At 40.7% G+C, this 17996-nt stretch overlaps 1 protein-coding gene across 2 annotated transcripts; it reads left to right on the plus strand.

Moving 5' to 3' along the window:
• Positions 1 to 16: 16 nt before the first annotated feature.
• On the plus strand, positions 17 to 15635 carry ZUP1 (zinc finger containing ubiquitin peptidase 1). Of its 2 annotated transcripts, none has more exons than XM_040597263.1 (9): positions 17 to 389; positions 8286 to 8402; positions 9338 to 9447; positions 10218 to 10386; positions 11574 to 11762; positions 12076 to 12244; positions 12883 to 13034; positions 13370 to 13590; positions 14807 to 15635. In XM_040597263.1, the coding sequence occupies exons 1-9, from the start codon at positions 86 to 88 to the stop codon at positions 14852 to 14854; spliced, it is 1479 nt and encodes a 492-aa protein (XP_040453197.1). In that variant the 5' UTR covers positions 17 to 85; the 3' UTR covers positions 14855 to 15635. The 2 variants fall into 2 exon arrangements, with proteins under 2 accessions (XP_040453197.1, XP_040453198.1); XM_040597264.1 differs by lacking the exon at positions 17 to 389 and adding an exon at positions 436 to 2032.
• Positions 15636 to 17996: the final 2361 nt, after the last annotated feature.

The following is a 17996-nucleotide window of genomic DNA, read 5'->3' on the forward strand; positions in this document are numbered from 1 at the left end:
TCACGGGTAACGGCCGGCACGGAGCGCTCATCGGGCGGAAGTGTGTTTGTGTTGCTTCCCGGGGGAGGCGGCCGGCGGCGGCGGGATGCTGGTGTGCGACGTCTGCGGGCAGGCGCTGTCAACGGAGGCGGCGGTGCGGCGGCACCAGGGCCGCCCGCATTTGGGCTGCCAGCCCCGCTGCCCGCTCTGCGGCGCCGCCGCCCCGGGCTGTGACGAGCTCCAGCGGCACATCGAGGTGGCCCACCCGGAGCCGGGGCCGCCGAGCGCCCACCGCCCCGAGCTCGCCGAGGGGCTGCCCGAGTGCCCCTTCTGTGGGGAGGCGGCGGGGCGGGAGCTGGAGGCGCACGTCAGGGCGCGGCACGGACACCTGCTGGGCGCCCCGGGCACAGGTGAGCGGGGCGGCGCGCCTGGGCCCGGCGGAGGTTGGGGCTGGCCGTGGTGGTCGCCCGGCGGTGAAGGGAAAACCAGCCTGCAGCGCTTTGCCGCTGTGCCAGGGACTGACTGCCCGAGGGTGGCTGTACCGTGCCGGGGGTACAGCCGGAGCGCCTCTTCTGCGGTGTTCATACCGGAGGATGCCGCTGGAGAGCACCCGCTGTCTCGTACGAGGCTCTGTCGTTGCTCGATTCCCAGTTGGTCCAGGCGCATTTCATTGGTGCCGTGGTAATTTCAGTTTCAGAAGTCCGGTCTCTCCTGACTTCCCCTCTTCCAGTGAGGCACTCCTTACTTGAGTATAGTGAATCCAAGAGTTTGTTTCCTTTACCTTGATCGTTGTGGGTGTGATTAATAATACTAAATATGGTCCTTTCCAGCATTCTTTCAGAGGTTCGTCTTTCCAGGTTCTGATGTAAATTAAATCTCCTGGTTGGAAGGTATGTACTGGGTGTCCAGAGGTACAGGTACTCTTTCATTCAGGTACCTAAGAAATGAAGATAGAATATGCCCATGTATTCAGTAAGTATCTGATTTCTGCTTACATGCATCTGATCACCTTTCCCTGTTAATCTACTTACAGGGTATGGTTTGCCATATAAAATTTCAAAAGGAGTAATTGCTTCTTGAACCCTCGGGGTAATTCAGATTCATAGTAAAGCTATGGGCAAGACACCTACCCATTTTATTTGAGTTCCCTGGCATCATTTTAAGATTTGTCTTTTCAGGGTCTGATTCATTCTTTCTACTTTCTGACTAGATTGCAGTCTCTAGGGTATATGTAAGTCCCAATCAAACTCCTAAGAACCTGACAATTTTCTGTACTACCTTAGCAATAAGATGAGGCCCATTATTGGGTGCTATCCCCTCAGGTATTTTAAACCTAGGAGTAATATCTTTCAGTAACACTCTGATTACTTCTCTTGCCTTGTTGGTTTGACATGGGAAAGATACCCATCCAGAAAATGTATCGATGAGTAATCAGTACACATACCTGCTGGTACATCTTGGTAACTCAATGAAATCTATTTGCCAGTGTTCGCCTGGAGTATGTCCCCTCTTAATTTGTCCTGGAGGGGTCTTTTCTGTATTTTTGGATTATTTCTGCAACAAATTAGTAATTGTTTCACAATAATATTAGCAAGCTGTTGCATTCTCATCCCTACAGCATAATATCTTATGCTTGCCACTGTTGCCTCTGATCCCTTATGGGTTTCCTCAGGAGCTTTCTTTACAAATTCCTTCATTAATGGAGCAGTAACTATCATCTGTCCAATGTCCATTGTCCAACATCTATATTCAGTTTTGGTAAAATTCAGAAGTTTTGCCAATTGATCATCCCTTTCAGAGTAATTTGGAGGCTCTTTTAATACTAACTTCTCAATAGGAATCAAAGCTCCCATTACAGAATTCAATAGAGCTATCTGTTTTGCAGTTTCATCTGCTCTTCAGCTAATTACATCTGGTTTTACCTTCCAGTGAGCCTTGCAGTGAATCACAGATACTTTTGGGTTTTGAACTGGATGTTAGAGTCCTAAAATTTCTTTCACACGTTTGGAGTTCCTTGTGATGAGAAAAGCCCTCATTCTTTCCAAATGGCCCTGTGTGTATGTACTACTGTATTTTGAATCCATATCAATATTTACTTTTTTATCTTCAGACAGTTCTAGGGCTAGAATCAATGCAATAATTTCAGCTTTCTGAGCTGGTGCATTGAGAGGCAGTGTTTTAATTTCTAATTCATCTTTCAAAGTTATGGCAGAATATCCCACTTTTTGCTGCCCATTGTACATAAACCTGCTTCCATCAGTGAATAACTCCTAGTTTGGATTTTCAGATCTGGTTGGCTGAAGTACACCTGTTCTATGACATGTGGACAGTCATGTTCCAATCCATTGTTTTGATTAGTAGGATGTAGGGTGCAGGATTCAGGACAGAGGTCACCTTCAAAGTGACATCATGTTGTTCAATCAAGGATGCCTGATACTGAATCAGTCTGTTTGAAGACAACCAGGGATGGCCCTTCTGCTCCAGTCCCAAAACAGCATGAGGAATAAAAATGATAATAGGTTGTCCCAAACTCAATTTTCAAGTTTCTGTACTAATTAAGACTGTTGCTGCCACTGCTCTAAGATGTGCTGGCCATCCCTTGCTCAATTCATCTAACTGTTTAGAGAAGTATGCCACCGGCCTTTTCCAGTCTCCAAAAGTTTGAGTTAGAACTCCTAAGGCGACATGTTGTTTTTCTTACACATATGAAGTGAAAGGCTTACTCAAGTCTGGCAGGTGCAGAGCGGGGGCCCTCATAAGTTTCAATTTTATAGTGTCAAAGCTTTTACAACATTCAGGAATCCATCGAAGAATTTCTTCAGGCCCTTTCATTGATGGCAGCATAAAACAGTTTAGCAGTTAAACAGAATATGGTATCCACAGGCGACACCACCTGTCCATTCCTAAAAATCCTCTTAATTCTTTGATTTTGCAGAGGCTACACAGCATATGGCCTCTTTTCGTTCTGTTCCCAGTCTTCTCTCACTCTGTGAAATCTCAAACCCCAGATATTCTACAGTTGTCTAAGCAATTTGTGCTTTTTTTCTGTTATCCCAGCAGAATATAATCTACATATTGAAGCAAGGTAATTGAGGAGTTCTAACCTTGCCAATCTTCCGGTTCTTTTTCCAATACATTAGCAGACAAAGTAGGGCTATACTTGAATCCCTGGAGTAACACAGTCTAGCAGAGTTGACCTTTTAGTCCTGTTGTTGGGTATTTGCATTCAAACACAACAAGTTTTTGACCTGCTCTTCTAGGGATATGCAGAAGAAGGCATCTTTAAAATCTAATACTGTAAAATAAAACAGTTATTAGGTAAAGATGAGAACCAGGTATAAAGGTTCAGAACCACAGGATGTACGTCAACTGTGACTCCATTAATTTCCCTCAAATCTTGCACCAGTCAGTATTCTTGAGTCTAGGGTTTCTTAACTGGTAAGATCGGACTATTGAATCTGAATATAATACTTTATATTGAATAAAATCATTTATTAGTGGTTCTAACCCATTCAAGCTTCTAACTTAATTGGATATTGCTTTTTTTCTTACCGGTTATGTTTCAGGTTTTAATTCAACCTTTACTGGTACTGTGTTCTTTGCTCTTCCAGGTCTGTTGGTTGCCTGTACAGTAGGTATTACAGCATCCAAAATTTTCTCGGGGATATTTGCATCTCTCTGATGATTCTCTGTTAATAAGTGGATTTGAGTCTTCCAAGCTGTTTCCTTTGGCAGGTGTAGCTGCATTGTCTTATCAGAGAAAGTTACATATGCTCTTCATTTACTAAACAGATTGCATCCTTAGAAGTAAGGGGCATTCCAGCATGTAGAGGAATTTGTGAATTACAGTTTTACTTCCAATATTTCATTCCATCAGTTTTAAAAATTGTTTCAAAGCTTGCTTTCCCATGACCCCCCCAATCAGCATAAAGCTATTACTTAAAGGACTCTTACAACTAGTTACAACTAAGTATGTCACTCCTGTATCGACTAAACGGTTAATAATTTTATTTCCCATTTGAACTGGAACCAGTGGATCAGCTGGGGAAATATTAATAGTCTCCCAGTCCCCTTCAGTCTAAACCTACTTCTGCCATAACTCCTACAGCTTTTGCTTCCCTGTTCTGTCCACTCCTAAGCAGTGGGCTTTCTCTCTTCCAGTGTTGTCCTTTTCTGCAATATACACATTCCTTGGTTTGGAGGGGTAATTCATGTCCTCATCCCTGACTTCATCTTCTCAATCCTCCTTGCCTTCGGGCACTTACTCCTTTTCTCCATTCTTGGCCATTAGGATTATCTAGGGCAGTTATTGATTTAGCTTGATTCTTTTTATCCCTCTTTTATTTCAGCCTTGTTGTCTGTTGCCTGTAAGGTGTATGGTATCAGTTCTGAAGGCACAATCCCATCTGCCCCTTCTACTTTTTGAAGCTTCTTTCTAGTATGTGGTGCAGACTGTCTAGTGAAGAGCATATTAAATAACATTCTATTTCCCTCACTTTCAGTGTCCAAGACTTACAAGCTGCTTCATACAGTCTCTCATAAAAGGCTAAGGGAGATCCCTTTTTTCCTTGTTTCACCTCACACAGTTTTTAGGTTTCTCTACTGCATTCTGAATCTCATAACAAAGGTTGATTTTATACATTTTCTACTGATCTAATCCTCCGCTTCTATTTGGATCCCACTTTGGATCCTCCTTGGGGAGAAATCCATTGGGGCTTAGGAGTTCCCATGACTTTTAAGCCCAAACCCCCAGTTTTTCTAATTACTCCTTCTTGGGCCTTTTCCAACACTGACTGTCTTTCCTCATATATAAACAAATATTCCAACAGAGCCTGAATGTCTCCCCAGTTAGGATTGTGTGTTAATATCACTGTTTTAACCATGCTCGATGTTCCATTGGGGTTGCTACGGTATGATCCAGTCTCATTTCCAATTTAATTAGTCCGAGGTAGTGAATGGAACATGTATATTTACTACCTGTCCTTCAGGCACCACTGCTGCTCTCAAAGGTGCCTGTAGTTCCGTTTTTTTCTTTTCCTGTAGTTCTGCTTGAAACTGGACTGGCATCAGAGACAGCCTTTTCATGAAATTCACTTTCTAGCCACCTTTGTTTTCCTAGTCCAAGGCAGGTCCCAACATCACGTTTAACACAAGACTTAAGCTTTCAATTTGTTTTCTTAGTTTCCTTAGACAGTGAAAATATTCCATTTATTAAGTTACATTTTCTCTTACAATCCCAATAATCTCTTACAGCAAAGAACAAATCAACATATAAGGAGTTTCATCCCTATTCTCTTGCCTCCTACAAAATAACATCAACTGTAATGTATTTTAAAGATCCATTTTCCCCCATCATCTAACTCATATTATGGCCACCATTTATTCCAATATTGTTTCAATTTATTCTTTGTCATAGGGTCCCCTCCGAACTTACTCGAGTTCTTTTAGGATGCATACTTGGGGAGAGCAAAGGGGCATTCCTGCAGGAGAGGAACCCATTTCAGTACCGAAAAGAATGTACCCAATGGTTCATGCACTAATTACAGGTGCATACACCTCACTCCCAAGTTTTCACGGACATTCAAAATCCAAATGTGAAAAGGGGTGTGCGATACCAAAACCCAAGGCATGCTGTCACCAAAGGGTAGAAACATATACGCTCCTTTGTGTCGTTTTGATGCACCTTATGCAGAGGCCAAACCAAACCCCACAGTCCTGCTGCTCTTCTCCGTACCCCGTCACCCCCTTCCACCGGGACATGCATCTGCAAAGCGCTGCTGCTAGCCCGGCTCCAGGGCTGGTCGTGCCCAGGCCTGGAATTGGCTCAGCCGAGCCCTGTCGCCAGGAGCGGCCTGTGGGTCCGGGCGGGCCCCGCCGCCCCGTGAGTGGGTGTGCCCCGTGAGCGGGTGCCCCCCGTGGGGGCCCGGCCTGGCCCGCACAGGGAGCCGCGGCGCTCGCAGGCTGCGGGTGGGCGCCAGGAGGCAGAACCACCGCGCCGGCCCGGCCCCAACACACACCGTCAGGGCTTTACAGGCCTTGAACAGCAGTTTACAATTAGGGTTCGTCACACTTAATTCTTTTGGGTTTCCACGAGTCTTGTCTCCATGTAAAAGTACAGCGTTCTGGGTGTTCCACAGCGCATGGTGGGGGTGGGGGGTGGTGTTAGTAGGGGGCTTCCTTCTCTTGAGGGTGGGTCTTTAGTACACCGGTTGGGATAGTTCACGCATAGTTCAAGTAATTTTCTACTTTAGTTTCATTAATCCTTTTGTTGTCCTCGAGCTTATCCTGTTACTACTTCGCTAATTTATGGTGTCTATTGCTTCTCCCAAGGCCCTGTTTTGCGAACTGTAAGGATTAGCTAACATCCTCTGTTTTTCAAATTCTTTCTTGTTTTTCACTATAGGTATTTACATATGTTGCCTAAATTTCAAGTTGAATAACAGACTGGCCGTCTATTAGTCACATAGCTGTGAGCCAGTGGACTACACTCCGAGGCCACTCAGTGTGTGCTGGGGCAGCGACTGAAGACGGCAGAGGAGTCACTTAGAAAGGGACAGTGAGCGAAGATGGTGGAGGTGTAGCTTGAAAAAATCTGCTCCAGAGCAGGAAACACTATGCAGATGAACCTGCAATGTCTTGTGTGCCCAAAATACACCATTCCTATCAATGAAAGCAGATAGTAATGTCTTGGTGTGATAGGGAGGTGGTTTCTACCTATTTGACATATGTTTGGTTGCAAAAGTTTGAGTTTGTCTCTTGAAGTCTCATCCTTGACGGGATCCTGTAGAGCAGTTGCAGTGTACGTTAGGGAAAGGTAGTTTTCAATTTGAAGTAGAGACTTAGGAAACATCCAGCACCAAAGTATTCTGAAATACTAAACATTGGTTTGGAGACCACAAGGATATTTTGGAGGCTAAAGCTGGAGTAAGGAAAATCATTATTTATTTGAATATTAAGATGTTTTAATACTTAAATTAATATTAAGAATAATGGCCAGAATTTTACTCTAACTGTCCAAAGTTGCTGGTAGCTATTTCAGAAACTGTTTCAGAAAGTAACAGCATCTCTGCTAGTGGGTACTTCTCTTAGACAACTGGCATTCTTGATACTGACAAGAAATACAAACGGTGATTAGGGTGCATAATCTGGCAGTATGATCAACCACACAGCTTAGTCTGTGATTAAAAATGGTTTTCTCAAAAAAAAAAAAAAAAAAGCCCCACCAAATCTTAGCTTTGAATAATAGATTACTTCTACGGATGCAAATAATGCACACCTTGAATAAATAAATAACTTGCCTGCATGCTGATTTCTATTTTAAAAATAGTTGTATTAAGGGTGTTTTGAGGGTTTTTTGTGCATAGTGTGTTTCAGGAAACTATATGCATGCAGTGTTATTCAAAATATTGCTAACGAATTTAGTATTATACCATCAAGTTTCCCCCCAGCCAGTCATGAACTTTCAACTTGGGCAAATGCTTTCCAGAAACAGCTAACATGGCATATGAATTCCTGTGTTTTGTGACCTAGGAAGGTGCAAGTAAAATCTAGGGACTTAAAAGGATGGAGTCTGGCTCTTCTCTGTGGTGCCCAGTGGCAGGACAACAGGCAGTATGCACAAGTTAAAATATGAGAAATGCCTTTTAAATACAAGAAATTCTATTTTGCTGTGAGAGTGGTCAAACACTGAAGTAACTTCTCTGGGGAGCTTGTAGGGTGTCTCTCCTTGGAGAGTGGAAAAGGCCCTGTACAACTTAATCTGAGGATCTAAATGATGAAGTCTTTTTGAACATTAACTATTCTCTGTGGTGCTTTTCAATAATAATACTAAAACTGCAGAAAGTATATTTGAGGAGATGCAGAAAGACCAACAAAGTAAGAACAGCAGCACGTTTTACTTTAATATTTGTGTTATAACACAGCAGTTTGTGGGCAGAATGAATAAGTTTCGTAAGGAAATGTTCTTCTGTTAGCAGGGCAGATCTTTTCATTAACTGTTTGATGATTTAGACTAAGCATTTCTTAAAACAAATACTATCCTAGCAAGTTGTGATCTATAAGTTAAATGGGGCAAAACGTGATAAATAGACAAAAGGAAAATGCGTCTTAATTTTCAGGTATTTAGACAGAAATTCTTAAATTATTAAGGGAGCAACAGCTGTTTAGAACTTGCTGCCTTTCACTTGAGGAATTTTGATGGCAACACAAAATTCATTACTGTATCTTAGACTGTATATCAGTTACGGGGATGATTCTCACTAAAAAAATGGAATTCCATTAATCAAGAAATCGCATTTCTTTTTCAGACACAGGAAATTGTGAACAGCTATATGAATGTCCAATGTGCAGTCTTACCTGTACAAACATACAGATACTTGAAGAACATGTGGATTTACACTTAGAGGAACATAGCTTTTCAGAAGGTACGTGAAAGGATACAGGCTTGATAATACTTGAAAGCATTTACTAGTATTTGCATGTTGTAGTATAGAATCTCAGACAAAATTTAAGTATTTCCTTATTTAAAAAGAGAACTGGACATGTATATAATTAACACAGTTAATAGCAAATCCTATTACTTGCCCAAGTGCTCTAATTAATTACATACGCTAAAATAAATATTTGTCTATGTGTGCTGATTAAGTAAATGCACTGTATGTCAGCCAAAACTAAAATTTAGAGTGAAAAATATTTTAAAGACAGTCATGTTATATTTTTTTTCTAGCTCTATAGAATACATGGAATTTATTGTGGCACATTCCAGTATGATGAGCTGGAAATATATAGCTTGTGAAAACTACAGGTTTTTTTTCTCAGTGCTTATGCCAATTCATTTAGTCATAGCAAAAAAAGGATTAAAAATTAATTTTGCTTATTAGCATGGCAAATAAAATCCTAGAGATTCTTGATCCAGTTCTCTGATCCTAAATTTGTTTTTGTCACTTTGTTATGAGACTGCTGCCAGTGATCCTAGAAGCTAGTAAGTGTGTGTTATTCAAGAAATGGGGACTTCTTGCTAACAATAAGTGAAACATCATAAACAAAAGCTGTTTTCGTAGTAGTAGAGGTACGGTACATGCATTATTTGCCAAGTAATTTCTCCTGTAACTGCATAAAATTTGTCCACGTCAAGAGTCTGAATCTTGGTGGACTGAATGCAGTCAGTCCTCTTTCGCGTTTGTTGCTAATAACTCAAAAAAATGTGGGATGCATCTCCTAAAATTAATGTCCAGTTGTGTTTACATGTGTCTGCTTCCTAAGCACATGTAGAATCTTAAAAAATTAAATAAATGATCCATCAAAGCATTGTTAACCTCCTGTTTAAGTCCTCTCTCTTTGAAATGTTATTCCTGAGTAGGTGGAAACATAGGAGATCTAGAACTGGCTCAACAGCTCCAAATTGAAGAAGATAAACGGCAGAAATCAGAAGAACAGAAGCAAGAGAGGGAAGAATTTAAAAAGCTGCAGGTACAGCGATATTCCTAAATGGTAAACTTTGGAACAAATGTGGCGTTAGAAGCTGAGCATCTTGGAACTGTAATGACCTGGAATGGCCATACCAGGTCAGGCCTGTGCAGTGAGCCAGGCGGTGTTGAGGTGGTGGTGCAGGAGTGGGTTGCAGCCAAATGCAAGCTCTTGGCAGCCTTGATCCTGGCACGCGTGCTGGGCATGCCTGCCTTGAGCTATTTGGCTTTACTGCTTTAGTGGTGCTGGGTGCTCCCTGTGCATGCCGTACTGCTCTCACCAGGGCCCCTGGCACACTTGGGTGTCTTCTACTGTGCCTCAGCCAGCTCTGGTGCTCTGCCTTGCGTTGCAGCCTGGAGCACATTCCCTGCCAGAATACCTAAGGCCCTGAGCACCCTGGCCATTCTCTTCCTGGATACCATCACCAACTTCCCTGCAAAATCCTGCTTCCCTCTCCCTGCCACCTGACAGCCCTGATAGCTCATTTTCCGCTCTCACTACCTCCTGGCCGTTGACTGCCTCTGTGCCAATGGCTGTCTGCCCAAGAGGGAGCAGAGGGATGTGCCTGCTTTTCCAGGTGTGGCTTTCCTAAGTCCCACATTCCTGTTCAGGAGTGAGTCTTGGCCTTCAGCTCTAAAATACCATACATCTGAAGTTTTTATGTCTTTTGTTCACTGTTTTTTAAAGTTACTGATTGTGCATGCAGTTCTCAAAATCACTGACGGTGAATTCAAAAAATGTGATTTAAATCATACACATTCCATCCCTAACAGAGACAATATGGCTTGGATAATTCTGGAGGCTACAAGCAGCAATTCCTAAAGAATATGGAAAGGGAAGTTGATAGGGGAAAGATGCAGCCTTTTGAATATCACAAGAGGAAAGCTGACATGATGGAATGTTTGGCTTTTGGTATAGATGATGGGAAAACTAAGACCTCAGGTAAAAATGCTGAAATTATACAATGAAGACTTTTTTTAGACCTCGGTTGTAGGGACCAAACCTTTCTTTAACAAAGCATATAACTGGGTGCTTAATAACAGGTTGCATCCTAGTTCTAATCCTTATTTTCTAGATCAATCTGTAGCCTTTTAGTCCTAAACTAATAGGCAAATTAAAGCATGGTGTATTTCTAATCTTTATTCTAACCTGTAGACTTTTTTCTTCTTTTTTTGTTTGTTTTTTTTTTTTTCCTATGGAACCAAGTTGTCTGGTTAAAGGCCCAGATACAATATGCTTCAAAAGATGCAAATGTTTTATTACAAGTTGGTTGTCCTTAAGCGTTTGCTTCTTTACTACTTAGTACTCATTTGTTCCTAACCTAGTGTAGCTGTTAAAATTTACAATAGCTTTTTATCTGGTGTTTCAATTAGTTGAAGTATTGTGTAAGTTTGTCCCAGGTGAGCATGGTGTTCATCTGATTACAAAGTCTAAAAGACTACTAGGAGGAGTAGATATTTACTTGATACATCTTATTTGAAATATTTTATAATTGGTACAAAATTAAAGTGGATTTCTGTGTCCCTTTGAAAAGGCTTTCTTGTCTTTACTTGTCAGGACCACAGTTCAAAGGTGTTTTACCTAATTGCTAGTGGTTCTAGCTCACAAAATAGCTGTTTGGATCTTGACAGGTAAAATAAAATTACTTCTATAAAATGTATTGAGTGGGGACAATACATTTAAAGTTTTCATTCTTGGTAGATATTTAGACTTCAGAGAGGAATTCAGAAAAAAAATCTGTGATGGCTATGGAATGATTGTCTTCACAATAGCGTGGTAATTAATAGCCTTTGAGAATTTAACTTTACAAATTGGACAGAGCATTCTCAAGCATGTTCTTTCATGTAAAAAAGGGGGATGTGGAATATCCAGCAAGTGGATTATTTATTTTTTTTAATGCTTCAGTATTCATAAATTCATTGAAGTAAAGACCATAAAAAAGAAATAGGTGCAGTGTCCACTGATTTTGTGATTTGCGTTCCAGATGTAACGTAGGATCACAGAGAAGTTTTAAAATAAATTGTTTGTAAAATAATCTGTATCTGTTCTAAGCTGGGTAAAGAATCTTTTTTTCTGGCAAATTTTGTAGTTAATTTTACAGATAAACTTTATATTTTGTCTTCTTTTAGGAGTCATTGAAGCGTTGTGCAAGTACTATCAGAACGAAAACAAAGATGTGAGACATGTATGGCTTTCAGCAGGAGTAGACCACTTCCAGTCATCTTTGGGTGACAGAGGCTGGGGTTGTGGTTACAGGAATTTCCAAATGCTCCTTTCCTCACTGCTGCAAAATAGCTTGTATAATGACTGCTTGAGAGGTATTAAACAAAACACTGCCTATTTGTTTCACATACCTTGGATGACAACCTACTGATTGATGTTTTGCCTTTTAATTTACGCAGCGAGGCTCACTAGGTCAATGATGCTTATTAAATGTATGTTCTATCGCTGGAGCTTAACTGCGGAAGGAATCAGAGGTGAATACTGGCAAGGCATGATGTGGTTGAAGTTTTAGCTTTAGTCTTTTTGGTGCATCTTTGTAATGTCAACCTTATAAAAGAAGCTGAATACTTTTAATGAATAGACTATGTCAGTAACTGTAACCACAACTCAAAAGCTCTTCTGTTCCAGATACTACACTAATTCCTAGTATACCAAAGATTCAGTCCATGATTGAAGACGCCTGGAGGGAAGGCTTTGATCCTCAAGGGGCATCTCACTTCAACAACAGATTACATGGTTCCAAAGCATGGATAGGAGCATGTGAAATCTATTCGCTCTTAACCAATCTCCGGATAAAGTAAATATTGCTTTATTTTTAAGTGCTGTACCTCTAAAAGTCAGAATTACCAGCTGTGTAATGATAAAGCCACCTTAGTGGCTTTAAATTTAACCAACCTATAAACAGATCTGATTCAGCACAATATAAAGCTGTGTAACTACTTATGCAGGTGCATAAACTGAGTAACTACTTAGATCATTGACACTTGATGAAAAATTATGCCATGTACGCATACAATCAAACACTGAGTAAAACTTAATGTCTCTGGAAGTTTCTTCTCAAGAAGAACCTGAATTTCAGCTATTCATGTGCATAATTCTGAAAGCTGTTAATTGGACTCTCTACTGTACATATATCACATGCAAAAATTATAATGTTAGATTTTTTTTGTAAGTTTCACAAGTTCTTGTTAGACTGATCAGAGTGTTTCATTGTTAAGGAGTAAATTTTCCAGTTTGAACAGTATATATTGCATTGCCTTATAATTATGTGTCCCTTCCTCCTGTATTAAAAAAAAAAAGGTGATAACAACCACTTGATGTCTGGAATTGCTGTTTACAAAACAGTCTTGGTGCAGGAGGAAGGGGCTGAGAGGTGAAAAATTGTAACATCCTGCTTAAAATTTTATTTTTGCTTCCATTCTAAATGTTCTGTAGGTGTCAAATCATTGACTTTCACAAACCAACTGGCCCTATGGGTACACACCCTCATTTATTTGAGTGGATTTTGCGTTACTATTCTACAGATAATGAAGGTGGTACAAAGGTAGTGTGTACTTCCAAACCACCCATCTACTTGCAACATCAAGGTCAGTATCACAATATGCTGGTTTCTTAGTGTTCTCTTTATGTGCTGCAATTCAGAGCAGCCTTTTACATTGCTTCTTCATTTAATTGAAGATGTGGCTTTTATTTGCTGTTACTGTTTTATGTAATAAAAGCAATATTAAAGTTTGTGTTTTTATTGCATAGAAGACCTGGATGTTATTGGGATCTCAGATTTTTGACATCTGCTCTTTTTCTTGTAACTGCCTTATTAAATTTCAAGTAATGTCTTCCTTCATCTGAAATCTAGTATGCTACAAGGAAATAAATGGGATTTATGTGCTTTTTAAAATACTGAAACTCTGTATTTTGCAATTAGGTCATAGTCGTACTGTTGTTGGAATAGAAGAGAAGAAGAATAAAAACTTATGTTTGCTGCTGTTTGACCCGGGATGTCCTTCCCAAGAAATGCAGAAACTGCTAAAACAGAACAGTGATGGTACTAGTCTCAGACAGCTTCGAAGATTTGTGGGTAGCTTAAAAGAAAAGCAATACCAGATAGTGGCTGTAGATGGTGTACTGTCATTGGAAGAGAAAGCTGTAAGTATTCCAGAGAATAGTTTCTGTCTAAGAAAGCTTAAGAGAATCTGCATCTCTTAATACGCAAATGGATATGCATATATGGTTGCATGGTGGATTTTTTTCATCTCTTCACTTCCCTCATCTATCTTCTCTGCTACTTTCTGCATTTTGTCTGTGAATTGAGTAGTCACAGGATATCAAAACCAAAAACAGTTTTGCATGTAAATGAGCGCCATACTGATGTAACTGACAACTTCTGAGTCTTTTATGAAGCTTGCACTGTTCGCAGATGTAAATTGGGTTGTGTTTTTTTTTCTTTTAATTTTCTTACAGTATTTTCCCCTAAATAACTTATTGTGGGCATATAAGGTACTTACAAAACATTCATAGTCCAAAATTATGTTCAGGGCTTTTTACTGCAATTTTGTAAAACTGTGTGGCATCTATCAGCCTTTGATAGTTGAATAGCAAGGCACACAGATACTGAGGCCTAACCATCTAATGTCTCCTCATCTTGGATGCTAGAACCTAGTGCATTCTGCTTTCTGAAAGTACTTAGAACTTTGTATATTTAAAACACACTTCCAAACGTCTTACATTGGCGTTTTTCTAAATCCTGTCCACACGCTTCACTTTGGGCATAGTTACTCTTTAAGACCGTAGAAGTTTTCAGCTGAATGTCAGATGTAATTTTTGTTTCTTAAGCTTTCTCTTTCCTACACTAACAAATTGATTCTGAGGACCCACATTCTGATTCTGTGGTGACTTATCAGCACTGTTCAGCATGTTCAAGTTCAGGACACACTTCTATTTAAACTATGAAATAAATAGTGGCTGAGTCACCTGCTCAACTGTATTTAACATCAGTGTGTTGAAATGAGGTGTTGCCTTAAGTGTTTTCTGGGCCTGAACATGTCAGAAATATCAGTGAAACACAGCCATCCTCTCTTCCTCCTAGCAAAAGCTTTAAAATTCAGGACCCAGTAAAAAGAGTATTGTATGGGATTTGGGGTGGGGTGGGGGTTGGTTTTTTTTCCTCTTTTCAAAGATGTGATTTACATTTTAAAATATCTGGGGTTTTGAATTTTGTCTTGAAAGCTCCCATTTAATTAAGACTAAATACAACCCCCTTATACTTGTTAAGCTTATTAAACTAATAATTTGAAAAATGCTTTTTAAAGTGATATTTTCATTCCTTAAACTATTCTTTTCCCCTTCTCCCCACTTTTTATAGGCTCGCTGCCGTGCTTCTAAGGTCTTAACATCAGAGAAGATTCCGTAAAGGATGCCTTTATACCTCTTTCTGGCATTTACTGGATGTAAAATACTGAACTTTTGGACTGAGATCCTAACTCAACAATTTCTAGACTTAAACTATGTCTCCATAAATGCTTGGGGGCTCTGGAGAAGCACAGCACTGGTGTAAATCTGTAGTTTTTATCTTCAGTCAGAACTCTGCCTTCCTGATGAATCTGTAACTCTGAAGTATTACAGTCCTTGTCTTACTAGAAGATTTGGCATTTTCTTAGTTGCTGAAATTGCCAAGTGACACCCACCATCCCACAGCCAACTATGCACCACAGTTAACTGTCAATAAGCAGCGCGTAAAGATACTATGTGACTACTTTATTGGAGTGCCTGGACATGGTTTACCTCTGTATGTATATTTATGTTGCCTCTGTGGCCAGTGCTCTGTTTCTTACGAAATTTGGTCAACCCATATCTATTATGCCTCAGCAAATTCTCTGCTACTGTTCGCAAAATACAGAGACAGTTCGATGGTTTCACGATACAGTCTGTTCCACTGGGGATTAGTTTACTTACTGATCTTTTCAGTTAGCTGGCTTCTGTGGATGTATTTCTTGTACACATGAACATGTGTGCCTGTGTGGTGGATCAACGTTAACATTGGCTGTGAGGTCTAAGCGGTGTCCAAAGTGGGGGTGGGTGGGGGGTGCTTTAGGGGCTGCACAAGGCAATCCATTGGGGTATAGGAAGAAAATGGTTCTTTTGTACTATGAATACATGAAATAATAAAAATATTTCTGAATTATTTTATTTCATCTTTATTTAATCCTTTTATTTATTTCTGGGTTTGTATATGTTTTGTAGTGTATATCCCCTAGGTCCCAGAGGCATCTCAAAAGGACGTTTGCACTGACTGTTGACTGGGGGCTGTATTGTGCAGGGTTAATGCCGTTGAAGAGACTGTAGCTATCCGCTGAGATGAGTTTCTTGGGTGTTTGAGGTGCCCTGCTGTGTCAAAGACGTGCTGCTCTGGCTGAATGTAAGAGTAGGGCAGCTGGAGGCTGGAAGGGGTGGTCAGGTGTGTCTGCAGACAGCACTAGATGTTTCTGCTTAAGCAACTGAATCATGCCATAGCATCCATTTACTGTACCTAGTGCTTGGATACTTCCCTTTCGTTTAGGCTTTCTTACACGTTGACATCTAGGTGTAGGTATAGGAATGTTACTGTTGTTCTCATATTTAATATGCTCTGGAAAAAAGAACTAGTAATTTTTGGTAGTAGTGAAACGTGAACATACAAAGATACTGCAACCCATAAATAGATAATTTTCTCAAAAAAGCATGAAAGTAAGAAGTTTTAATTACGAAAATTAATTCATTTCAGTAGGTATGTAGAAGTGGCCTATAACCTGTGAAAGGGTTAAATACTTGGGACACTGGAGGGGCTGAGAGTAGGGACAGAGTTCTGGGAACTGAGGGGCCACCAGCTCCTACACTAGCCTTGGTTTGTGTGGCATATGTTTTTATGTGCCATGTGAAGGTTTGCAGCCATGCAGTTACTTAACCTCTCAGACACACTTCAATCTCTTCTGCTCTGCTCCCTCACCTCCCGTGACTGGAACCGAATCTACTCCTGGCTAAGGCTCTGCTCATTCCAGACTGAGCATGTTCATTACCGGTGTGACACTGCCCAGGTGTGTACGCCTAAGGAGGAGGAACTGCACCCTCGGCCCCAGCTCTTCACTTATGTGTTCAAACTGCCATTGGGGCTAAGTGAGTGTTTTGGCGAAGTGCTGTAACGTGCCAGATTTGCAGTACCTCTGTGCACGCTGTTTGATTCCTGTGTAATCACCATGGGGCAGCTAGATTGAAAGTGAACGGAAGAGGGGAGTCTCACTTGATTCAGCTGAAGATGCTTTTGCAAGGGTTCTTGCAATGGTGATTCCTGGTACCATCTGGACAGCAACCAACCACTCGGGATACTTTATTCCTTCTGTAGCGTGACCTTCTGCCAAGACCTCAAGAAATGTTGTGTTTGGGTTTTGGTTTAGTTCGGTGTGGGTTCTTTTATTTGGTTGGTTGGTTTGGTTGGGGTCTTTTTTAACATGTGTTCTGGGAGCGTCAGAGTAGCACAAGCCTAGTTACAAATTTATTAAGGTCATATTCTTGGTGTCTCACTTGTTTCAGCTTGACCCCAGGGATGCCATGTAAAGATCTAACCGACCAAGGTAATCATGGTATAACGAACAATCGCCTTTTCAGGGAACTGCAGCTGGAGCAGGGTAATGGGGTAACTTTCAAACATTAGCTATGCACGGCTGGAAAGGAAGCAGTGGGGTAACAAAACATTAAAATAACCTTAATGAGGCCCAGGACTTTGCATGAATCGCTACCGGAAGTTTGCCCTGAGAGAGAGAATGAGTGTATCTGAGCACAATACTAATTAAAGTAATTGCTTGAGGGATATTGTCTCTTATCATCAAGACTCCCTTGGGGTCACAGAAGCCAAACTTTTCTTTGCAAATAGCTACCTCAAATAAAGAATGGGAACCTGTTTGGATCTATTTGCAAGGCCCCGAATATTTGGTTAACTGCTTGGGTGAAGAAAATGATGGCATGTTCTTGAAATTCCAAGAAGGACTTTGATCTGCTTTTCCCAGGCAGCTGGGCAACAAAAGGAGTAGGACACTTCCGTAATCAGAAGAAAATCACAGGGAGTTGTCATTGCTGGGGGCCCTGGCTGCTTGTGTTCAGCTGCAAACTCTGTTTTCTGAAAAAAACAGTGAAGAAGTGTCTGTGAACCTACACAAGATAGAGCACAAATTAGTTACTGAAAAGCCTCCTAAGTCTGCTGTACATCAAGTGCTGAAGCAGTTTATTCTTTACATGAAGTAAATTTACTCTCAGAAAAGCTTCAGTTGATTATTGTTATAATTGCCACTCAGGATTGTCAGAAGCTGTTAACTGTGTACCATGGTTTTCAAAATGTGTTCATTTCTCCTTGGGAACAACGTCAAAACTCCCTGTAAATCCAAAATTTTGGGAGCAAAATGTTTCATTCTTTTTTGTCTATTTATATTCAATTTATCCTATATAAGACTTGTCCAAATACTTTTATATGTACTGTAAGAACTTATAAATAGTTTAATGTGAACTTTATTTTAAAAATCAAGTCA

The sequence above is a fragment of the Falco naumanni genome, chromosome 6 (assembly GCF_017639655.2).
Source record: "Falco naumanni isolate bFalNau1 chromosome 6, bFalNau1.pat, whole genome shotgun sequence".
Lineage (NCBI taxonomy): Eukaryota > Metazoa > Chordata > Aves > Falconiformes > Falconidae > Falco > Falco naumanni.

Excerpts from the sequence above, each read along its gene's own strand:
- ZUP1 (XM_040597263.1), top strand. The coding sequence starts at position 86 with ATGCTGGTGTGCGACGTCTGCGGGCAGGCGCTGTCAACGGAGGCGGCG. Across the intron at positions 8,403-9,337 it reads GGAACATAGCTTTTCAGAAG|GTGGAAACATAGGAGATCTA; the intron begins GTACGTGAAAGG and ends ATTCCTGAGTAG. Across the intron at positions 9,448-10,217 it reads AAGAATTTAAAAAGCTGCAG|AGACAATATGGCTTGGATAA; the intron begins GTACAGCGATAT and ends CATCCCTAACAG.